Source organism: Liolophura sinensis, chromosome 6 (assembly GCF_032854445.1).
Source record: "Liolophura sinensis isolate JHLJ2023 chromosome 6, CUHK_Ljap_v2, whole genome shotgun sequence".
NCBI classification, from domain to species: Eukaryota; Metazoa; Mollusca; class Polyplacophora; order Chitonida; family Chitonidae; genus Liolophura; species Liolophura sinensis.
Window position 1 is genome coordinate 76,169,643 of NC_088300.1, and position 25,856 is coordinate 76,195,498.

At 38.7% G+C, this 25,856-nt stretch overlaps 1 protein-coding gene across 2 annotated transcripts; it reads left to right on the plus strand.

Moving 5' to 3' along the window:
• The first annotated feature begins 6 nt into the window (after window positions 1-6).
• Window positions 7-24,319, plus strand: LOC135466233 (lateral signaling target protein 2 homolog). Of its 2 annotated transcripts, none has more exons than XM_064743636.1 (12): window positions 7-151; window positions 6,234-6,512; window positions 12,895-13,044; window positions 13,660-13,712; window positions 14,224-14,313; window positions 15,836-15,925; window positions 16,207-16,308; window positions 17,047-18,432; window positions 19,533-19,696; window positions 20,399-20,629; window positions 20,986-21,089; window positions 21,493-24,319. In XM_064743636.1, exons 1-12 carry the CDS (start codon window positions 116-118, stop codon window positions 21,613-21,615), a joined length of 2,808 nt encoding a protein of 935 aa, XP_064599706.1. In that variant the 5' UTR covers window positions 7-115; the 3' UTR covers window positions 21,616-24,319. The 2 variants fall into 2 exon arrangements, with proteins under 2 accessions (XP_064599706.1, XP_064599707.1); XM_064743637.1 differs by having other exon boundaries at window positions 19,536-19,696.
• The last annotated feature ends 1,537 nt before the right edge of the window (window positions 24,320-25,856 follow it).

Below are 25,856 nucleotides of genomic sequence, written 5' to 3' on the forward strand. Positions count from 1 at the left end.
AAATTTAGGGCACAGAAAAGCCACACAGACAAAAGTTTATTAGTGTTTCGTTCTTATTTGATGGAATAAGACGGATTTAAGAAGCGTTTGAGATGTGTACCCAGACCAGCTGACCATGTATTCGCTAAGGAAGTGGCTGTATAAGCCGAAGGTGAGTTGTTGGTTAAATATGTAGAGGTGAAGTCGATTTTTAAGTCTGTATGTGAAGTTGAACAGGCTTGATCATCTGAGTCACTGCTTGTAACCACCACATTGCCGGACCTTGTGGTTGTCTTTAGTGTTGGGTTTGTCAGTAGTCAAGATATACTTGTTATTTTGAAAGAAAGGGCATATGGAACTGAGGAAACAGTTATATCAGCCTGTCGAGAATGATACAGTGATGGTCTACGTTCAGTCACTACAAAATAGTCTTTGTCTTTATCAGTTGGCATATATTCACTGTAACTGTAAGTGCTATACATATAGAACACACTGGTGCATTTTCAGATAATTGTAAAATTCTGTTGTGAGTAATTCACTGTGCTGTGTGCTCTCTGAAGAGATTAATCATCCAAGTGATATAAGGTTAAATTTCCCCTAGAAGCTAACAATTTTTATGGCTACATCTTCAGAATGGCCTAGCTGTGTGTGGCACCCACACATAAGATTTCCAGTGACTGTGTGAGAGTGAATGTCTTGATTCATCTGAAACCTTTGTAGATGATTTATCTGTGGAATTCCACCACTTTGTGGACGAATTCTACTTTTCGATATGACCATGAGCACATACAGTTTTGTTGGACAGTTATTGCTGAAAATTGCTGACATATATGACAATACAATACGGTACAATGAAGTAATAATTTATAATTATTATATACAATAGTTCCCAGTTAAACATCTTATGTCTAGGCACTTACAGCTTTTTTGATCACTTGGCACTATAACAAAAACACCACAGGTTTTCAACATTATACAGTATCTCTATTTTGTAATTTTATGGGTTCAGCTGTCATATACATGAAGGCTGTTCTAAAGAATAGGCTGCTGTCAGTGCTAGAGTGACACTACTTCGTTGAATAATTTCCTTTTCACATCGAACATCTGTAAATTGGATCAGTTACCAGCAAAGGCATCAACCTTGTCTTTTCATTCCCCGGCATGGACATGTATACTTGTCGCCTAAGTTTTGATATTGGATATGCTAAGGATGCTTGATGTGATGTGGGGTTTTACTTTCATGTTGTGAAGTTAAGACAACAGCATATTATCTTACAGAAATGTGGAACCATATATGTGTATGTTTTAAAACAGTAAGGGTGTTTGGAAGTTCATATATACATTTATTACACTGTGGCAAATTTACCTTTAATAGCAGTATGGTAGCACATGTATTAGATAATAGAGTTTAAGCTTGTGCTCCAGAAGGACTTAGGAGCCTGCAGGCCAGTGGACTGGAGATAATGAGTAAGGTATGCTTAGTGTGAGTCATTTAACAGCTGTGTATAGTCACAGCTACAGATGGAGAATGGTCAGTAGATGGGCATCAGGGGTAAGGGTGTTAGTGGCCTGAGTTAAGGGATAGGTTTACCCCTCCCCCCCCCCCCCCCCCCCTCAGGCACACACATAACACTAACAAACTAGATAGCTTGCACCATTTCCATGATCATTGTATATGATATATGATATCCACATCAAATATATAATGTGGACATGTTATTGACAGTTTTTCCAAGCTGGTGATGTTTGCAAAGTATGTCATACATTTGTTCAATTTACTTACATTTGTTCAATTTACTTGTTTGTTCTAATTCAGCTTGATTATTTTGGATACCCAAAAGTTTTCAAATTTCCAGAACTAAAATTTCCAGGACATCAGAGTGTTACATGTATGTCTTCATATATGTGATATACATGTAAATAGAATAGGACTAGTTGCTATGTGATAGTGATGATATGACTATAGTGTGATGGGTAGGATACCTGTGGTGACTGACAGGTAGTGTTTTAACCTCGTTGTGTACCTGTACGTATGTAGCTGTATTTGTGCAGTGTCGTATTCGTCCTAGCTCTGTGCGATTTCATCGTCCATACGTATTAGGAATGACTTAACAACATTCAAATGTTTTGGATGATGTATTACACACATATACTGTAGCACAGTATGATTTGTTATTCTGTAGTCTGTAGAGAAGGAAACAACTTTTGTGTGAGAATGAGTCCTGTCTTTTACAGGTACTGTAGGTCAGACTCGGATGTCCAGGAAACTGAGCTTAAGTTGTTCTGCCTGACATCACAAGAATCCTTTGTGCCCTCCAGCCTCTGACGTTATGAGAATACCTGTAACAAAACGTCTATAAACCCCTTTCCTCTATGTGACACATAAAGTAATGTGTCAGACTTGTGCCTATTTAGCTATAGGCTTGTATTAGGAAAGAGCTCTGTGATTGTATAGTACACCCACATTTCCATGTGTGAACAAATGTATCTGTCATGATGAATATCAGACCATGTTGTCAGTGTTTGGAGTAAAAGTTCATCTATGTGTGATTCATGTACTGGTGGTTAACCTGATCTCAAGATGCATTTTATCTGTGTGATCATGGTGTATGGTCATACTTCATTTAGGTGAATCTGAGCTCAAGGCTAAAGAGGAGATAGGCTGGTGGCCTTATTATTTTCCATATTTTGGCGGCCTATGAATGACGTCAAAAGTTCTAATGTGATTATATGTTCTTGCATGGTTTTTGTGGCTTTGCCTTATCTCTGCACAGTAATTGTCATTTAGGGTGGGAATCTAATTACAATTTATACAAAGTTAGTTAGGGATATTATCAACTGAATAACTCCGCGAGGGATGAGAGATCCCTGAAGATGACTTATTACACATGTGAGTACAGGCTCACATCATTTTTATATTACCTGGTTTAATCTCTCAGTGTAAAGCCAGAGCCATAATAGAATGTATAATCTTTTCACTTGTGCAGGCATATTTTGCGGATTTACAAAATCTGTTTAGTATGTATTTCACAGGTAATCTTGTCACTCCAAAATTCGTTTATATCAGACATGTCAGATACTAGTCAAAAAATGTGCTGGCAATTCCACTCTGTCCTCGTAGTGTTTCTACTCCATTGAATTTCACGGGTAAGTCGACAGAGCTGACAGTCAGACTAATCAAATAATACAGTATTGTCACTTTTACAATTTTTTTTGTCACGTGATTTATTAGGTCACAAGACATACCCTAATTACCATGACTGACACATACAAGTTAACATCTTTGAGTATGCTACAAATATCACCAGCCTACATGTATTTCACAGGTGGAAAAGTTCATGCCTACAAGCAAATATATCCGCCCATTGTGTACCTGGCTTTACTTGCATGTAAACTCTACAACATACACGTGTACCGCAGGATAACAAAGAAATCAATCAATCAGCCAGTGGGTGGGACTGTTAGCACAATACTGGGAAATCATTTTCAGCAGTAAGGTCTTACGCTAAGAAAGGTGCATGTCACTTGTGGGTTTCGCTGATGCTTGTTCTATCCACATGTCAGCATTCTGCATTTCCCCCATATCACCAGGAGACTGGTGTACTTGAGTGGTCGGACTTCTCTGCATCTTTTTATCTTACTGCTTCACATGTTTCATCCACAGGTTTGCATGTAGATTGCAGTTTTCTAGGAAACTAGCAAATATATAATTTCTTCTGTTATATTTAGTAATTATATTGTAAATGTTGTTAATATTGGTATTAACCCTAACATCCTAAAAATCATTCGGTCACATCACCATTTAACCTCTAAGTCTGTGAAGACATCTTCCGTGGGAAAGAGAGCTTTTACTCATGATAATGAGCACCATTCAGGCACATACATGTAAAGTGGACTTGTGTTAACTGAGCATGACTATAGGATTCCTATGAATCCATCACCAATAATTAACATAGAATCCACAACAGATAACTGACATTCATTTTTTATGATTAGGGTACTACACACAAGGGATGAGATGTGTGATTCTCAGTCGGTTAGCGTGCTAGCGCAGCTTAATGACCAGGAACCTCTCACCAATGCGGTCACTGGAAGTTCAAGTCCAACTCATGCTGGCTTCCTCTCCGGCCATAAGTGGGAATATCTGTCAGCAACCTGCGGGTGGTCGTGGGTTTTCTCCCGGGCTCTGCCCTGTTTCCTCCCACCATAATGGTGGCTGCTGTCGTATAAGTGAAATATTCTTGAGTACGGTGTAAAACACCAGTAGAATAGATAAATAAAATGTGTGATCTATGTGGGTAGTTATGTGTAGTGGTTACAGTGACTGAGCAGCAAACAGGCCACATGATCATTCAGGTCGTTCTGTACATGTAGTTTGGAATTCCCATCATGTTTGTAGGAATGCTGTATCACCAGTTGTAGAACAACAATGGCAATGCCTCTACAATGTTGTAGGTCACACCTACATGTACATACACATACATGTCCAGCAGCTGTAACTGGGTCATGTAGTTACTGTTTACAGACCACCAGTATACATTTAGAAAGTTCTGACCTGTAAATGTCCATAAAAAGTTTATGACCTGTGATAAGAGCCTTACTCAGCCTTCCCACCTGCCAGAGCTGTTTTCATCCACATACTTATCTGCTAAACAAGGTCAGATATAAATACATCCACATTGTAATATCCCCCCCCCCCACTTCCAAAAACACAAAGTTGTCACACAACACCTCTCATTCGAAAAAGTCTGATCAGTGTTTTTTTTAACAAAGATATATCTGAAACCAGGTGTATGCCAGGTGTAGGACTCAACAGTTGTTAGTTTTGAAATGAAATTTGACACCAGGTTCTTGTTGGATGATAAAGCTCACTCAGTGAAGCAGTAAATACATATGTGCCAGTTGTGTGCTCCTGTGTTTGGACATTATCTTGATGTGTACATAGTCATAGGGGAATAATTTCTCATCCATCTATACATTTTTTTCTGAGCACTATATGTGCCTTGTGTCCTTTGTGCAGCATAATAGAGACGACAGTTGTTGGATTTTTGCAATTATGTGGAAGCCACATGTATATACATGTATCATGAACTGTGGAATCTGTGATAAAAAAGTGAGGAGAATGTTGTGCAAGACAGTGCTAAGATTTATCTAGCAAGAAGTGATACATGCAGTTATTTAGCCTTATAAAAAATTATTCATAATACATGCTAGTTGGCTTAGGCTATGAGTTCGCTTTCAAGAAAATGGGTGAGTTCCTTCTGAAAGATGCATATGTGAAGTTAGAATCAAGTAATCATCACAGGATACGGGTAGCACTTTTCCATGTAGGAGGAGTCTCTGAGTGGTCAGCATGCTTGTCTTTCAAAGGTGGGTAAGCATGGGTTCAATTCCACCTTTGGATGGGGAACCATTAAATGTCATCGAAGGATGGTTGTGGATTTTTCCCGGGTCTGCCTGGTTTCCTCCCACCGTAGTGCTGGCTACCGTTGTATAAATGAAATATTCTTGAGTACGGTGTAAAACACCAATCAAATGTACAAATAAATAAATAAATGTCCTCAGGCCTCCCCTGTTCTCAAGCTTAATAAATGTCCTCTGGCTTCCCATGGTCTCAAGTTTAATAAATGTCCTCTGGCCTCCCATGGTCTCAAGCTTAATAAATGTCCTCTGGCCTCCCATGGTCTCAAGCTTAATAAATGTCCTCTGGCCTCCCATGGTCTCAAGCTTAATAAATGTCCTCTGGCCTCCCATGGTCTCAAGCTTAATAAATGTCCTCTGGCCTCCCATGGTCTCAAGCTTAATAAATGTCCTCTGGCCTCCCATGGTCTCAAGCTTAATAAATGTCCTCTGGCCTCCCATGGTCTCAAGCTTAATAAATGTCCTCTGGCCTCCCATGGTCTCAAGCTTAATAAATGTCCTCTGGCCTCCCATGGTCTCAAGTTTAATAAATGTCCCCTGGCCTCCCATGGTCTCAAGCTTAGTTTGTGTGTTGAAATCTATGCGTTACATGTACACATGCGAAAAGTTAATTACGGTACTTACCAAAGGTCATTGGCTTACTGGAGGCACTCCAAGTTCTTACACCCATAGAACTAACTGCTGTTGTATAAGAGAAACGTTTTCAAAGACAGCATTTAAATTACCAGTGAAATAAATAAATGTATTACAAGTGTAAACATGACTCATAGGAAGATTTGTTAGTGAATCTGTTTGTTTTGCATGTTAATGTATGTCTACCTTTTGTGTTGCAGAAGTCTGATTCTTCGCTGCTGGCCCAGTTCTATTATGCAGACGAGGAACTCAACATGGTCGCCACAGAACTGGACAGTTTTGATGGCAGAAAGGATCCAGAACGGTGTGCCACGCTGGTCAACCAGCTACGTGTTTGTCAAGACAAAGTGCTCACTCATATACAGAAAATCATGGACCAGGCCATCGATGTTCAACGAGCTAATCGGGACTTCCGTGTCAAATTCCCTGACGATGTTTTACAGGAGAGTTTAGGGGGTCAGCTGTGGTTTGGTGCTGAGGTAGGTATAGTGCACAGTTCTTCTGTGCTTTTTAATTTAAATTCTAGCTTGGAATATTGTTGTGCAGAACTTTCTTTTAGTATCCAGCCAATGTTAATCACAATATTACTACCTGTTATGTAGTCTTTGATGATTACGTTACATGTATCATAATCAAAAGTTTGAAGTACCATTTCAAGCCTGCAAAAAGTAGCCTGACAAGGACATTATCATGCATTAAATCACATCTTGTCGGGTACACAGTGGTACCTGGACAAATTTCACACATGTACCCTAATTCCTGAACCTTTTCGCATATGAAAGAGCAACTTTCAGTGTGATTTATGCGCCTTTTTCATTTGATTTTGAACACAGAACTACATTGGTTGGTTGCCCAATTTCAGGGCTTCACACAAAATCGATATGCATAGAATATTGCTTTCAAAATATGCTTGAAACACCTTGCAAACATGCGAAAAGGTTGAAGAATTACAGTCCATAAATAAGAAAGGCGGCCTTCAAAACACTAGTCTGATGGAATAGGGTTTTGAAATTTCTTAGGCTTCACAGTGATATGTGATTTATAAATATAATGTCTATAATATATAATAAATAATGTATATAAAATATTGTATTATCCACACTAGGCAGCTGTAGTGTGTAACACAGATGTATGGCATTTGTAAATTCCTGCTAAATCAGATAGATTATGCACCACTTTATGTTGTGATGATTTGTTCATGTCATCCATGTGTGTTAAAAATATGAAACAATTGAATATGTTGACACAAGTGGTCTGAAATGTCAGTAAGTCAAAATCCTGTCTGTTAAAAAGTCCACTTCATGCTATAAACATTCTTACGCATGATTAGGGAAATCATGTGAATTGGGACATCCCTAAAAAAAGGGTCTTTACATGAAAGGGAGGATTAATCTCGCCAATCCCATATTCGTCAGACACAATCAAAGAGTGACCGTTTGTAGCGACCATGTCAAAAGTGGCCAATCCTACTCTGATTGTGAAGGACCAGTCTTATGTTTTCAGTTCTCCTGTCAATATGGCTGCCAGCAGATAACATTAAGCTTGAGGATGGCTGGATTTTGGATCACAGGATTTTGAGATAAAACAGGAGCGTCCGTCAGATACACTAACAGCTAAATACCTATCCATTTAGAGCATTTTGGATGATGAAAACATGTTGTTACAGAAAAAACACAAGGTCGCTCAAACTGGATAGAGTATAATATTATTTGTGAATTTTCTCCATTGTCATCATGCTGTTTAATATTTGGTAGAATATGAAGCATTATGGTTGAATTAAGTCACATTTTTTTCTTTAATTTCCAGTATCAAGAAATAAAGCTATAAATCAATAAATTACAAATTTAACACATTTGATTTTCGTGATTGTGACTGCATAACAAGAATAAATATGGCTGAAGTGAGGATTTTATGTTAAAACTTTAAAAGTTGGGGCATGGGTGCATTTTCTAGATAATCTGAAATTTTCTGGATTAAAAATAAGCCTGTCTAAATCTTTTTACCTTGAGATAACTTTTTTCTCAGTAGTCCATCTTCATCATGACTATTGATGTTATACAATTGTAAAAACATGCTTTTCAAGGGTATGCTTTAGTCATGCATTGATAATTGGGACACAGTTTGTCGTGCCCATTTGCTTTCTTCACCATTTACGTGTGAGTTTTTGTCCATAGACTTTCTGTATTGCATGCACTTGTATACACCTGTATGTGACTGAGTGACACTTACTTGTCATGACTCTTCTTCCCAGGATAGATTTACCTGCTTTTACAAACACATGATATATGACATGGCTAATTTAGGTAAGTCACCCCTGTATAACGAAAAAAAATAAATACATAACTGTTTGAGGGGAGATGGGGAGACCCCCTTTAGTAGGCTATTTTTATTGTTGTCTGATCATCCTAAAAATGAAGGGCTATTATTATTGGAGTTCAGCAGCTATGACTTATATGGGGGATTAACTTTACTTCTAAAGACTTGAGAACATCGGTGTACACAAAAAAAAACTTGAGAACATCGGTGTACACACACACACAAAAAAAATGTAAAAAGAAAAATCACTATGACTCATGTAAGAAGTTTTGGATGAGTTATTTATTTATAGACGAGGAAATATGACCGTGACGTCATGGAGACATCGTCTTTTTACATCAGGCTTCAGTTAAACACTTTCAATCTTTCAAACTGCACATTGTATTCGACAAAAGAATTGTATGCCTTTTCTTTTCAAACGTGACACTGGAGAGATGTCAGCTGATTTCATCAGACAAGAATTGTATTCATCAATTAGAAAATCTCTAGCTCAGGCTTACAATCATCTATGTTGTAGCAGAATCAGTAGATCTAAAAATCACATGCGTGTATCAACTGAGCTTGATTTGACAGACCTCCACGCATGAGTAACACACTGAAATATGTACTCACATTGACGGGAAAGCATCATAGTGGCATGGTGGTATTTACCTGTTCATATAAACACAGCACTGTTAGGATACAAAACACCAGTTGTGGAGAACACAACAGTGAACAGTGGCTCACTTGTAACATGTCGTTCATGTTCCTGTATTGTACACATATAAGGCTATGTTCTTCATTCTACCTTTAAATCTGTACTTTATATAGTCTTCATACTTGCGTACACCAGAATAGGGGACATCTTATCCTCTGATACTGACATTGAAGAATCACTGTGTGAGTTACAGGGATTTGAACTCGGATGAGATGTCCAGCACTCTACCATTTGGACTAAGCACTTGAATGCTGCTCCTGTAAGACTCCTCCCTATTCAAATCCTCTCCTCTCTCAAAAAAAACCCACCCACTTTCACAAGAACAGAAACACATGCTTTTTGGAATCTGCGGCCCTGTGGGGTCTGCGGGGCAAAACAAATAGGACCTCAGCAAGCTTGGCGTAAAAGACGACGAACCTACAGATCTATCATTTGGGCCACGGTGAACAGAATAGATCCATGTCAAATTTGCTCTTCAGATGTGTTTTTTGTCATGGTTAAAATCAGTTTTGCGGAGTTTGAATGGGGATGAGTTGAGTATAATATAAAAGGACTGATAAATGTTTATTTTATTTATTTATTTATTTGATTCGAGTTCTATTCTGTACTTAAGAATATTTCATCTATACATCAGTGGCCAGCGTAATGGTGTAGTGAAACCTGACAGGAAAACCTATGAACTGTTAAAACATATATCTGTCTCCATGGTCACAGATCAGGAATAAACTCAATAGGAGCAGGTATCAAAGTTAATTTGTTTGCCCTGATGGTTTCCTCTTTTTAAAATTTTTATATTTTAATTTTCTTTCTGCTGGGCTAAAGAACAGGAGAAATAAACAGGAGAAATAATGATGTCCTCTGACGTAGGGTTGGGTAGCCAAATAGTAAAAACTGCCTCAAGCAATTTCCATGTTTCATCTTTACCAGAAACTAGGAGGAAATCAAGTGTATGAATTTTTCGGGTAGCTTATCCCAAAAAAAAAAACCCATTTCAATGTGCGTTTACTGGATTTTTGTTAGTTTTTATTATGTACATGTGGTAATGTGGTTATTTCAATATCTTTGTTTATGGAATGTTTTAGTATTAATTCTGGAGTTACACCTAAAAAAATTCAAAAGGTTAACAGGCTGTTAACCCTGTGGTATTTATCGACATGATTTCTTGCATTAACAAACTCTAATCTGGGCAAGTGAAACATGATAGGAAGAAGCTTGATCGGCGGATGGTTCGTTGTTTACCTGTAGGGCAGAGTTCCTCGTGATTGTTATCCAGCGTTTGTATCATTATTAACACGGTCTTTTCAAAATTCTATTAAATGAAGAAGGTAATGGTGGGGGGGGGGAAATGCATTTACATCAACTTGTCATATTGTAATGCTCTGCATGAAATTATGTCTGGATTTAATTTTGTAGGGAAATAAAGTGATGTCTCATTGGACAGTGGAGATTTGTGCCTTGGGTTCACTCAAGATAGAAGTTTTTATAGATATCTCTTTTAACATCATTCAAAATGATGTTCTGATTCCTTGAAAACATTAAAGTCTTGGGCCCTTGCTTGCTAAAAGGACTGATGGATTCTGCTAGGTGTTCACCAGCCTCTTTCCAGTTAGGTTGCTGGTTCAAATCCACATGCCAGCCCCAATAGCACATTGGTAGAGCGTCCGGTTCGGGAGCGGTAGATCCAGGGTCAATCCTGGGTCATGTCACACCTAAGTCTTTGAGAGGAAATCTCACTTTCCTCGCTTGGCGTTCAGCATGAAGGGGACTTCTAGTGCAACGACTGGTTGGCCCGTTGGCGACTTACTTGCCTTGTAAGGCGTTTCAGTGAAGCAGCACTAGATAAAAGAGCAGTGGAAATCCGTCCTGCAACAAGGAGGCACATTACGTGCACTCTAATGATTCCTTCGTCGCCATATGACTGAAAAATTGTTAAATACGACGTTAAACCCCAAGCACTCACTCACTCACTCAAATCCACATCATGCTGATTAGGAAAATTTATTAAAAATCAACTTACCATGTTGTCATATCAAGAGGCTATGACAATATTTCAGGTGCATTGTGAGGTGCCAGTGGTTCAACTGACCAATGTCCAGTTTTTCTTTACCCACAATTCTAGCTGCTGTTCATAAAAACGTTGTTCAAACTAGTCAAACAAACAGTTTAATACTCGAGTAGAAGCTTGAGTAACCTAAAGTTTCCTTAAGGCAGACATGGTCAGAAGAAGATCTACAACTGGCTGATTACGAAATGAACGGAGGTCACACTCATTGAACAACATTCTGTTAAAGCTCATGTTTGACCAAACATTTGCTTCAGCAGAATGCATGTGATCTTTATTGATAGTTGATGTGCTTCAACGACTCTTTATCTAACAGATGACTTGAAGCCAGTTTGAGGTGACTGATTTGATTTGTTCAATATCATATGTACTTTTTAAGCTAGCATACTAAATCATGCAAACAAAACCTGAAAATACATTACAATAAATATTATGTCACATTAATATATTGCGTTCCTGGAGTGATGGAATAGTTTGATCATGAGGTCTTTATAGACATTCCAGGAAGAGATGGATGTAGATAGTGGTCATCCACCATAGAGCGACCAGAGGATAAGTGAAGTATTTGTCAGCATAGAGCAATCCCCTGATTACCTCCACACCTATCACAGACCTTGACATGGGATTGATAAGCTGTCTAAATCTGACAGGCCCAATCTATAAGCCCAGGTATCAGGTGACTGACTTATTACAAGTCCTCAGCATGGAGCACTGGCATTGTTCAGCCAGTGATTGCATTGTCCATCATTAATTGACCTAAAATTTCACCCCAAAAATTTCGTCTTTAAAGGCAAATAAATATCATAAAATATTACTTTTGGAGCTGCAACTTATATTTTTCCATGAGGATATCATCCTGCCACCCGACCAAACCTTAAAATATTTCTAAGATCAGTAGAACTTTCAGAATCAGACAAGATATGAAACATAGCCATGGGTGAACTTTAGGTCTTTTACTGTAAATCACAGGCTTCCAAGCATAATTCCAGGTCATGTGCATGTACTAGATGGGCCCATTACTATTAACCTAATAAAGCCTTGAACTGTAAGCCAGGTCCGAGTTTAAGAATGTCCGTACTTACGTCAGCCATACTCCCTCCTATATAGAGGGTAACGATCAGTATCATGGAGAAGGTGGGAGTACAAACTGTGAAATTAAAGAGAAAACTCCAGAAATATTCTCCCTTAATGCTCGTGTTAATTTTGGGTTTATTCCTGTGGCAAATTTTGAAGAAGGAGTGGTGTAGAAGGTATTTTATCATTTAGTCTTTAAATATGCATCTGACGGACTGTTACGTGTATCAGACAGGACTGCTGATGAGTATAATAATCAGTAATACCTTCATGATATCAGTGAAGAATCTGCTAAGAGGCTAAGAGTTTAGGCAACTGTTATTGATTTTTGAGGACACTTAACCTAGCTGGGTTAGAACTTTTCCTTCTAAAGTAACAAAACACAAGACATAATAAGCCAACTAATTCATACATGTACAACTTTATACAAAGCTGGAAATAGCAAACATGTCAATAAACCTGCTGGTTTCAAACATAAGCATGCTGCTGCTGATGTGTATGCATGTGTAGAACGAATACATTTCTGCTGTGTAACTGATGGATTTCTTATATGGCCATACTCATGATTAACGCCTTCAGTCATGTTCTCCTTCTATAAATATCCTTTGTTGCTGTGATTCATGGTTCTATATTCATGGACAGAAGCCTTGTAATTAGTTAAAACGTACTGGTCTTCCAGAATTTCAATGTGCAGTGGTTGTTGTTCCTTCAGTGCCTTGCTGCTGGGTCCAGCATCATGAACCGGGAGGTGGAGAGTGCTAGCATGAGGCCACTGGCCAGAGCCTTGACCAAGAACCTGGACAGTCTGAGGGCCATATTGCGAGATCAGTGCTTAAGGAACATCAACTGTTACACTGATCGGGTGAGTAAGTGGAACATGGAGGGTTAATCCAGCCATGGGGCTTTGGGCACTAGCTACCCACTTTTTCCACCATCATATCTGATGATCACGTGAGTGAAATAGTGTTAAACCCCTCTTAGATAGGTTAGGAACAAGCCGTGCTCTGATAATCTGTATAACAACGGAGAGAATTTACAGCTGTATCGAATATCCACATCAAAACAGTCATGTTAGGTTTCTTGAGTGACTGAATACAGTGGATCTTATTTTTACTAGTTCCTTGTTGTGCAGTATAATTTATTATTTCCTCTCTCTAATGCCTGCTATGGAACAATGATGAAATGTGTCACTTTTCTTTTTGGTGCATGTCTGTTGATAAACATTAGGCTAGTACATAAGCATTACAGCAGGAAACAAGGGCTTGTCACTGTGATTTGACCACTTTGTATAGCCTGCTAGGAGTTTTCCTTGGTCTTTACTTACACTATCATACTACAGGAAGCCATTCATGATTGTCAAGCAAGTTTCTTACTGTTTTACATAGAGACTGGGAAGGAAATTTGTACCTGTAGATACACAAAAAACACTTTTTCCGTGTTACATTGATTTATAATTATTGTTACTTTTTCTTTTCAGATTAAAGAGGCCCTGGTAATATTTGATAAATTGTTTGCTGAATTTGAATTAAGGTGAGATTTCAAGTCATGCAGTTTATAACAGGTCCAATTGCAGTGCAACATTAAAGGTGGAGAAAACAGCAAAATTACATAAAGCTCAAATTAAAGGGCTTGAAAAGTTAGTGCTAAATGTGGTTTTCAATATTTTTTTTTTTTCTTCTTTTAAAGAGAAAGACACTTGAAAATAATTTTGTGTGTTGGGTGTTTGGGACCACCTCTTGGTTTTGTCTGTTGTAAATTGGGATGTAACGCACATTAAATAAATATATTTGCAATCAATTTGTTATGCATATGACCAGTTATGTGGACTGATTATTGTTTGAACGGTACACCATTCATATCAGATTTTGATTGAAAAAATAGGGCCTGTAATTATCGCAAACAATTAAGCATGACATGTATTTAATTGAGAAAACAAATATTTTTATCTTCTGTTGTTGAACAGTGTGAAATGGCTGATTTTTCAGTCAATCCAGCTATATGTACACATATTTGAATGACTGTATCTGTGTTGTTGTTGTAGTTATGTCAGTGCTATGGTGCCCGTGAAGACAATGAGAGAGTACGACCTCTTACAGGAGGTCATTGTCCTTTTTTCCGAGACAGTTCAGAGGTAACTATGACTACAGGGTCAGCCCCACTGTTGTATGCGTGACCTTGTAATGTAAGGGATGTACAAGTGCACTATGTGTACGTTAAGCCAGTTCCGTGTTGACGAGTAAACTCCCGCCGATTCCAGTTGACCAGTAGGTTTGACCAGCTATTTGAGGTCAGAAAGTTTTACTCTTTTAATATACAGCATACATGTACACCTTGTTATTTATTTCACTCTGCTAACAGTGCACTGACACAAATTTAAGCCAGTTCAGATATTTGTCTCTCTTTAGTAAGTATAAATTTGTTTGCTTTGGAGAGTGATATACCGCAAACATGTGTGTGTCGTGGGAGAGTGATATATAGCAAAGATGTATGTGTCTTGGGAGAGTGATACATAGCAAACATGTATGTGTCTTGGGAGAGTGATACATAGCAAACATGTATGTGTCTTGGGAGAGTGATACATAGCAAACATGTATGTGTCTTGGGAGAGTGATACATAGCAAACATGTATGTGTCTTGGAAGAGTGATATATAGCAAACGTGTGTGCCGTGGGAGAGTGATATGTAGCAAAGATGTATGTTCTTGGGAGAGTGATACATAGCAAACATGTATGTGTCTTGGGAGAGTGATACATAGCAAACATGTATGTGTCTTGGAAGAGTGATACATAGCAAAGGTGTGTGTCGTGGGAGAGTGATATATAGCAAAGATGTATGTGTCTTGGGAGAGTGATACATAGCAAACATGTATGTGTCTTGGGAGAGTGATACATAGCAAACGTGTGTGTCTTGGGAGAGTGATATATAGCAAACATGTGTGTCTTTGGAGAGTGATATATAGCAAAGATGTATGTGTCTTGGGAGAGTGATACATAGCAAACATGTATGTGTCTTGGGAGAGTGATATATAGCAAACATGTATGTGTCTTGGGAGAGTGATATATGGCAAAGATGTATGTGTCTTGGGAGAGTGACATGGCAAACATGTATGTGTCTTGGGAGAGTGATATATGGCAAACATGTATGTGTCTTGGGAGAGTGACATATGGCAAACATGTATGTGTCTTGGGAGAGTGATATATGGCAGACATGTATGTGTCTTGGGAGAGTGATACATAGCAAACATGTATGTGTCTTGGGAGATTGATATATGGCAAACATGTATGTGTCTGGAAATGATTTTGTTATACCTTCAAGCACATTGTCATAACACATCTGATGCTGTATGCTTTACTTTGTACAAACATTACCTCACCTTTAATAGCATGAGAGATTATTCTATCCAGTTTGAAGCATGACATGGCTGACATATCGGCTGGGTGTTCAATCCAGATCTCGCTGGTGCCTCATGAAGATCATGAACCCAATCTCCTCCAACAGTGAATGTTACCTTCATCACATGAATGGAATTTTATTTCTGTGTTGTTTGAAAAAATGATCAAGATAAAAAGAAGAAAGGTAACAATGATACCAAATAAATAGCAAAAGTAATAATGGAAGAGATTGTGTACAATATGCACTTTGTACATTAACAGGTCTCTGGATCTTCGTCTACTGACCCAGGACATGATAGATGATTATGACCCGGCCTTGATGTTCACAATCCCTCGTCTGGCCATTGTCTGGCAAGTACATGTAGCTCACTGATATCTTCCATATTTACCTATTCACTTTGGTCTGCTGATCAGGCTACCATTAATATTTTCTTTGTTAAATCACATTGTAGTTTCTTTGTCGTTTCTGTTACTTCATTTTTAACGGTGTTTGAAAGTTAATTTTTGCTCAGGACTTTACTGACGTGAGAACGCTTTACTTGTAGAAAATAATTGGGCTTAATGTTTATAGAGATAATATATGTCTTGGGCTGTACATGGAAGTAATTGTTCTGTCCTTACCTGTGTCACAGTGGCCTCCTTATTTACCCCGAGGGTCCTCTGAACCCAGACAATGACCCACTCAACATGCCAGAGATGTTCAGACCTTTCCAGATCCTGCTCTACAAAATCAGGTACAAACATCTCTACACTAGGCGCCTTCATCGACAACACCTTTATGACCAGAAATGGTCTTATTTCTACTTATACATTTATGCATATACAAGTACATATGTTATAATAAACAATTCTATTGTTGAACATGTGTTGTACTGCACATGTATTCTTTAAAAAAACCATATCAAAATTCCGTTTCAGAATATTAACGTAATTTGAGGAAGGCAAGATGGCAGTGTTTTTCCTTTATCTACATTTTATTACCTCACTATGTTAGTATTTGTACAGCTGGCTGCCACATACGTAAATGTGCATGTTACTTGTAAAACAATAAAAATGAGTTAACTTCCAGTTAACTGACCTAAGAATACTTTTAAGCAATGTTTCTCTCACATAATAAGTTACATACACTATAGACTCCTGTTATTAAACATACTCGTACTGAACATATCTTCCTTCATAACTGAACTGTATCTTTGTTTATTGTGACTGTAAGCCACCGTAATTTCGTGAAACTATTCACCAAGTAATCATTTTGCTTTACTACATTTGTAAAAAATCAGGCTAAATTTGATGTGATTTACAGTAAACTAATTTCACCCATGAATTATGCTTTTGTAGTACATTTCTTGCAACATGGTCAGAACTTGAAGGTAATTACAGGTGATTTACTGGTTTAATTCATCTGATTCAGTTTGCAAACAATGTACCAAACATTTATCAGACAAATGATCCACACATCTATTTGTTCACAGAGAACTACTGTACACCTTGAGTACAGAAGAACTATTCACATTGGAGAAGGCTTTGTGTAGCCAGGAGGAACCTGCAGAAACGAAATCCCTGCGAGAGACCTCTCGATCGGACTTTCACCAACAGAACGGTGACCTGCATGCAGAGGGAGGCCACTCTTCTGCCTGTCTGTGTGGGGAGGAAGCTGTGGGTAATGAGATGCGGGTGTCTTTGGATGGTCCCATCATCGTGCACACCCCTAACTCTGGGAGCCCTGTCACCCCCGTGAAGGACGATGAACCTTTCAGCCTGGGTCAGATGAGCCAGTCTCCATCCTTAGTAACCATTGTGGTTCAGACTCACTCGTTGAGTGAAAAGGAGACGGAACGGCTGGAGGAGATGATGGACCAGGCCCTACCCACCTGTATGAACCACCAAGACAGCAGCGACTCGGGCATGCACAGCGAAAACACCAGCCTTTCTGAAAACGCCACTGAGTCCATTCCAGATTTGCCCCACCATCAGCCACCACAAGAGGGAGACGACTCTGTGTTTGTGGAGACTGTTTCTGCTTCATCTTCAAACCAAAGCAGCTTCTGTGATAGAAATGGTGCAATGGAGACTGACCGTGCGTCGGGGGTCAGCTCTGTTAACGGGTGTGCTGCTGGTGGCAGCCCTAAACGCAGAGAAAGACGAACAGAGAGTAACCCTGAAGACAATACCTCTCCCTGTGCATGTAGATGTTCCCTCAGTGAAATAGCTGAAGGGCAGGGAGAAGACAGTGCAGCCAGTCTGGAGAAAATTCACTCAGATCTTCTGTCAAGCTCAAGACAGAGAGCCCTTGACTCTGAAATTCCTGAAATATCTGTGTGTGGTGCCTCATCAGAGAACAGTGAATTGGACAGTGCTAGCAGTGGGACTGCGTCTGACAGTGGAACGCTCGTTCATCATGCAGATGAAATCTCGTTTTGTCCCGAGGGTGAGAGTTCCCAGCATGTGGACAATTCCCAGCATGGAAATGGGACAGTAGGATCTGCTGAAACCATGTCAAAGCGAGAACTGGAAATGGACCCATCACATTTCTCTCACAAAGCCAAAACCAGTGGAATGAACCAATATTCAGATCAGCTTCAGTCACGTGACCCAAAAACTGATGGCTCTAGATTAGTTAGTTCAAATATCCGTTCACAGAAACAGGCTGGTCGGTCTTCCACATCTTCATTTGACAGACTCAAGGGAGGTAAGTCAGGGTCATCACTTCAGGATAGAGAAGAGCAGATGTCTGGAGAGTATTTGGAGGTTCCACGACTGCAGTCCCTGCGTTACGCATCAGACAGCATCAGCTCCACTTGTTCAAGTTGTCGTACAGGGTCAACGGTTAGCAGCGAGTGCGAGTGGGATAGAGAGAGGTGAGATATGGTTCATCTACTCTGACATCTTGTAGTAGACTTAATACATGTTTGTCACTCAGGTATGTTTGATTTTCCTTCATGTTTTCTTTCACAGAAAGGTAGTAATGTCTTCTCCAGTGACAGAGTTACCAAACTTTATATGGTTGTTCTTCAGCTTTAAACAAGCTACCCCCTGGAGCCTCCCACCAGTGCGGTTGCTGTCAGTTCAAATTGATCTCATGCTGGCTTCCACTCTGACCTTATGTGGAAAGGTCTGGCAGCAACCTGCCGATGGTTGTGGGTTTCCCCAGGGCTCTGCCTTGATTTCTCCCACCATAATGCTAACTGGCATATAAGTGAAATATTCTTGAGTACGGTGTATAACACCAATCAAATAATTAAATTAACAAAAAACCTACCATGGTGGTGCAGTGATCCAGGAGCCTCACACCAAGCGGGTCGCTGTGAGTTCAAATTCCAGCTCATGCTGTCTTCTTCTCCAGCATACATGGAAATGTCTGCCAGCTTCTTGCAGATGGTCATCTGTTTCCCCAGGGCTCTGCCTGGTTTCCTTGCACCTTTGTGTAGTCGTAAAAGTGAAATATTCTTGAGTACAGTGTAAAATATCAATAACTTCAAATAAAATAAATAAATAAAAAGCTACCAATCATAAATATGTGCCTTTTGCTGTTAATTTTACGTTAGTTTCCTGAGTACGCTAATTTATCACCTCTATTTCTATTCAAGTAATTGGAAAGGAATAAAATGTATAATTTAACATAAGAATAAAATGTTTGTAGTTATTCCCTTTGGCATTTTCTTATTTCATGACTTGGTCCTTTCCGAATTTTCTGTTTGCTGAAGATTGTGTATAGTTCAGGAGAAAAATAGTGTCGTAAATGACCCTTCAAGTTACGTATTTCGCGATTTTGACATTTGCTTGAAGTAGGATGATGTACTCCTATAAAAATGTGACTTTCAGGATTAAAAGCTGTTTTTTGTGGCATTCATTAAAATTGTATTTTTTCAGTTGAAATTTAGGTCATATTTTGTACTTACATGTACCATACACATTTATGCAAATAAATATGTATTTAGTGTGTTATCTGTTATGTTAGCAGTTGTGCCAGTAGTGAGACTAGTTCGTACAACTCCGAGTGTCATGACGATGAAGAGATCGCCCTGGCCATTCAGGCGGCTGACCTTGCCTCTCGTAATGAGGCAAGGTCTCGGTTCCGCAGCAGCAGTGACCTCATTCACAGGCTCTTTGTTTGTATATCTGGTAAGACCTGTATACCCAACTCTGGCATCTGGAAATGAAGTGACGAGAGGCTTGTAGAGAAAGTCTGATTTCATGTGAAGTAAATTGAGTGAGTGAGTGAGTGCTTGGGGTTTAACGTCGTACTCAACAATTTGTCATATGACGACGAGAAGTAAATTGAAGCATTTACTTTCATTTTGATGTGACACTCTCTCAAGTGTATAAGGAAGTCACATCAGTCAATGCCAGTGTGCTGAACAGACATTTTTGTGCTGTTAGCATATGTTGATAGTGCCTTGAAAGTTATCTTCTTACTTATATCCAAAAATATACATGTGCTTTGATCTCAGGGATCGTGTTATAGGAATATTGAAGAATTGAAATGTACTTGTGTTTTAAATTGCTTTTCTGCAAAGTACTTATAACCAGTAGCCTGGTATGTCATTTGAATTGAATTATCTTAATTCCTCAACCTTCAAGAATGTTGTTTTACGCTTTTTTAATTTTATTTTGAAGACAAAACCACGTTGAGTTGGACAACTTTAGCCCTCAGAATATGCTTAAGGTAACATCTTGCAGGTGGGCTAAACAGTTGGAGAATTACAGTAACAGTTTCGCATATATTTGATGTTTTCTCTCTATGTTTTCCTGGACAATTTAAGCTCAGGACCAGCCTCTTGTGTTTTTACTTGATCATAATGCAGTGATTGACCATGCTTGCAGGTGTTGCTGATCAGCTTCAGACAAATTACGCCAGTGATCTGAGGAATATACTCAAATCTGTGTTTGACCTGAACTGCTCTGAACCTCTCATACTAGCAGATGACCTTGTGGCTGCTGGTGGCCAACATTCAAGATCATTTGTTCCTCAGACATCCACATCTGGGCCATCAGGACCCAGCCGGGATCAAGGTCACAACTCTGATAGAAGACTACGGTCAAGGTCCTTAGATGGTAAGCTGAAACAGCTAATATATGTGTAGTTTGTAATGAAGAATTAAAGGTTCTTGTCCCTGTACTGTCCTGTTTAATACAGCTAAAGGGGTCACTGGCTTCCTCTCTGGCTGTATGTGGGAAGGTCTTGCAGTAATCTGCGGGTGGTCGTGGGTTTCTCCCAGGCTCTGCCCGCTTTCCTGCCACCATAATGCTTGCAGCCATCCTATAAGTAAAATATGCTTGAGTATGGCACAAAATACCAATCAAATAAGTTAATAAATTAATAGAGCTATGGTCTGTGTTATTGTTTAATGCATTAGTAAAGCCAATGTTTATTTCCTGTTTGAATTGATCATTGTGTGTTCTGTCTACAGAGCCTCCCCTGTGGGTGCCAGACGAAGACTCACCCTGCTGCTCATCATGTAAGATCCCCTTCACCATCGTACGAAGGCGACATCACTGTAGAAACTGTGGAAAGGTAAATAACCTATAACACACACTTATTACAGTCATCAACATTTTTGTCACATTTCTACAAAAACACATCTGGCCTTCAACAGTGAATTTGTAGATTTCCTTCCCATTATATATGATACTTAGCTGACAATTAGCAGTCAACGTCACTCATGTGGTGGTTAGAAAGTCTAACATTCATTGAAGAACAACTCTTGCATCAGTATGGTGTGTGTATCTGTATATTAGATGTGGTAAAGTTTGGCAATAACTTGCCCATAGTGGGTATTATGCAAGCTAGTTATTTCTGCACAAGCATGAGATACACATGTAGTAAGTAATTGTGTAAGTGGAACACATTTTTGTTTAAGTAGATGGAGCTCTTAACCTAATAAGTTATATTGATGTTTTTATTTTTCAATTTCCAGATCTACTGTTCTCGCTGCTCTCCCAACTCAGTCCCGCTGCCTCATTTTGGCCATGCGAAGCCCGTCCGGGTGTGTAACCACTGCTTCATGTTCCAGGTCACGCCGTTTACCATGGCAGAGTGAATAGACTTCTCTGAGGTATTCACCAGGGCACATTGAATAGACTTCTCAAAGTGAATTGATTTTTCACTTGTTTTGCATTTGCTACCACATTCTGAACTAGCTGATGATTGCAAATGACGCTATATCTGCAGCAGTAACACATACAGATTATTTTCTGGGTCATCTTCTATTGTGTAATGCCTGGAAGGTCAATGAACAATTGTCAAGGAGATGAATGAATGTCATCAATTTTGTGATTATTGCATTGCTAGAATCACTGGTCTAGGATTTGAATTGGACACACTGTACCATTAATGTGTGAATAGGGAACAAATTACCAGAATCCTACGACATATGTAGTCTTTCATGGGCTTTTTGCATTTGTGGCAGCTATTTGCTACAGTGGTGCCATACTTTAGCAGAAAACCCGAAAATGCCAACCAATACTTTTACATACTGGACATGTGATAAGAATGTAATTGTTTTGTTTTAATTTTATTATTATTATTATTTGAGAGAGAGGGGAATTCATGATTTTTTTTCTTTTGATGCATTATTTCAGATCTGTGTCATTCCACAAACTGCAAGTGTACTTTTGTATGATTTAACTGTTGAAGTCAGGTTCTAAGCTAAGTGACAGAAAACAATGTTTACAACTGTGACGATTTTACAGTTTTTTTACGCCCATGTATTTTGTCATTGTTTTTCTGTCCTGATGTCATTCATTAATAGTTACCATTGTCCTTGACAGTTCAGTTTTGTGGAAGCTGCATCAATTGGTCTAAACTGAATACTGTCAGAGTACCCTATTCTGCTGTTCTCTAGTATTGCTGATCAACGTCCACTGGCCTCAAGCTGTAAATTGGACATCTGTGCTCAACCCCCAAGGGGCATGTGTTACTCGAATAATCATTTCGCGATGACTGATGCTTTGAACAACCCTACGTAGTGCTACGTGCACATTATTTGATGTACACAATCTAAACATACCTTTTACCTGTTCAGTTTAGATTTTATTATAAGTACAGTTCTCTGTATTTCGTTTTGCTAGTTTAATTTCACAGCAGTATTCTGAAATCATTCTGCACTTGTTTGTAACCGTACTCTCTTGTTTGTCATCTTCTCAAGCGAACATTTATACTGGAACAACGACAAGTGGCCTTGGTTTGCAGGTGTTAGGAAAATATAGTATCACTCCCAGTGTTGTTGCTTACTACATTATGATATAGGAAACTGATGTAAACTACTTAGAATTTCTCATCAAGTGAATTATATTTCATTGAACCTCATTTTTTATACATTCAATTGTGCATGTATATCGAGGCGTCCAGTTTTCAGTGAATTTGATGTGACATTTTACTGTATTCTGATGTGACATTTTATTGTGTTCTGATGTGATATTTTAAGGACTCCTTCCTATTGTGTTTCTTTGATCAAATTTATGTTTGCAGAGAAAATAAAACTGATTATACAGGTTTTGACCGTTAAAGTAAATGCCAGATTGTGTAAAACTCTCCTCCCTGTAGTCATTGTAGACATTCTGCGAGCAGTCACCACAGGTAATCAGTCTAGATGTGTATAATATATATTCCTATTTAGACACTCACTTCATAGCTTATATTCTAATGGTCACAACATAAGCAGTACACGTATTCTGATCATCTTTACAGTGCAAGGAGTTCAAATCAGCAGATGTATAACTTTTTGGGAAAGAGAAATGTGATATCTATCCATCAGTGGGTTGAAGTTTAACTTACACTTTGAACCAAACTATCTGAACTAGTATCCTTACCTGGGTTGTATTATGCTGTACATCCAGAAGCTCTTTTGTGTCATGGTTAGAAACATACATGGATTAATTCTTGTTATTTTAGTAAGTGGCTATTTCCTACTGTTCTCTACAATATGCCATCATTTCAGTTGATTTGCATTTGATGGTGTGTATATGGTTGTGTTATAGTGCACTTGAATCAATCAATCACCCACAATTCCCTTGGAAACTGGCGAAATAATGTTGAATTTCAAAATAAATCTGAATTTTTAAACATGACTTTTTATTTTAAATATCTGTTTTATCATTTTGCCATTGTGAATAACATGCATTTTACTTTTGAAATCATTTGTGTATGGCCTTCACATTGCCTTAATTTTTAGATTTAATGAAATAATTTTATCATGGATTGATAATGTGTTTCATTGTAATGATATGTATGTAGTCTTGTTAACAGAGCGTCAATCTCGTAGCTTCACACCACATCGTGAGCACAAAATGTGGTCACTCAGTCATGTATTTTGCTCTTTATTGCTGAAATTTATGGATGTAGGACTACTTTTATATCCATCAAGACAACCCTATTCTGCATAAATATCAGCAGATAAAGGATCAACCAGATTTGCATTAAGTCACCCATCCCAGTGTGTGTTTTAACATCCAGATCATATGTGCTATGAATATAGTGGTATTACCCATTGTAATTTTACAGTGACAGGTCAGATATGTGAAATAAATATATTGCTGTAGAATCAGCTATTTACAAACTCTTGGAATCCTGTGTTTATTCATTGATACATCAGTAATGAAGGGTTAAAGTCTCAAAAGCTTTCACGTGACAATCTGTATGCCATTTGACCCATTTTATTGGTTGACACACTTTGTGGGTATTATTGAGGCCAAAAAAAACCACCACTGAAATGAAGCTTATATTAGGTGAAAGACCATTAAAGACTGCCCATGAATATAGTTCGTTTTTGTTGTTTTTTTTCTGGAATTTTTCCAACGGAAAATGGCTTTACAGCATAAGGTTCTATGGTGGTGTGTAGTGACCCAGACGGTATCAAGATGTCCTTTGTCATACCTGAAATAGGCGTGTCTGTTGATTGTACTGGTTTTTTTCTGTCGCTGGAGTTATTTTGGCATAGTTAACCCGTTTGAAATCCTCTGTTCGTGCTGATGACACTATAGATATTATTTCGGAATTATAACGCCCTGTAAGGTGTGAAACTGAGGATAAACAATGGATAACAAGACAAGAAACAGGCTTATAGATAGAAAAGAACACCACAGTTGCTTATCATAACTTTGTGTCGCAATGACAATAAACTTCTCTACGAACCTTTCATAGAATGATGTAAATCCAGGAAAGGATCTCGGTTGTTTGAGATTATGTCTCTGGATCTTAATTTATTTACCTTGTTGGTGTTTTATGCCACACTCAAAAATATGTCACTTGTACGAGGGCGGCCACATTACAATGACTGGAAACTGGGCAGAGCCCTATGGAAAGCCACGATCAGGTTGTCGACACTTTGACACTTTTCCAGTTTCAACTGTCCCTGTCCATGTTGTTTCAACGTTTCGAATAATGTTATCTGGATATATCTAGATAGTCATCCGAGAAAACAGAATTCATCAGTCAGTAGAATGCTGCTGGGTCATTTGTTTACCCGAATGGTATTCTGTAGAACTCAGATCAGTGAAATGAGTTGGGAAATGTAGTCTTATATTTATCCCTGACATAGGCCCTATATAAACGTCTCCATGCCATTGTGAGAGATGAAGTTAGCTCCCGCCATCAATTTAAATGACTCCTCCATTCATAGGAACATATCTGACCACTGACTCCAGAGAGTCTCACTAATCGATCACTGTGATCCCGATTGCTCTCTGGTTGTACTTGGGAAAGTCTGCCAGCAACCTTGTGTTCCCCCAGGCTCTGCTTGGTTTTCCAACACCGTAATGCTCGCTACCGTCGTATAAGAGAAATATTCTTGATTTATTTGTTTTATTTATATTATTAGTGTTTTATGCAGTAGTCAATATTTCAAGCGGATCATGTTGGCGAGAGTCTACTGAGGCATTCTTCTGAATTACCACACTAACCCCTTGGCCATGGCGGGCAACAAAATATTCTTGAGTACAGCGTAAAATACCAATCAAATAAACGAATAAATAAGTATCTAACCACTTTAAAGGTCTGGTTTTTCTTACGAGTGGACAGGGATTATAGTTTGAAGAGCTGTGACAAATGGTTCTTCCCTAAGAAGATCCTGCAGGTGAGCTTTTATTTCGTGGATATAACAATCGTGAAGGAATTTTTCGGTGTGGAATGAAAATTGTTTCGAGACATCACCAGGGTGTGGATACGTTGTTGAATTCACTGCGTTTCCCTAACCCTTGTTCAAAACCGAATAAGTGTGCAAAGTTACCACTAAACCTAACTTCACACAGTCTTATTGGCGTTGAGATACAACAGAAGTTTGGC

Coding starts and splice junctions, on each gene's coding strand:
- LOC135466233 (XM_064743636.1), top strand. CDS start 116: ATGTATTCGCTAAGGAAGTGGCTGTATAAGCCGAAG. Junction 13,713..14,223: donor TTTGCTGAATTTGAATTAAG/GTGAGATTTCAA, acceptor TTGTTGTTGTAG/TTATGTCAGTGCTATGGTGC. Junction 19,697..20,398: donor GCTCTTTGTTTGTATATCTG/GTAAGACCTGTA, acceptor CCATGCTTGCAG/GTGTTGCTGATCAGCTTCAG.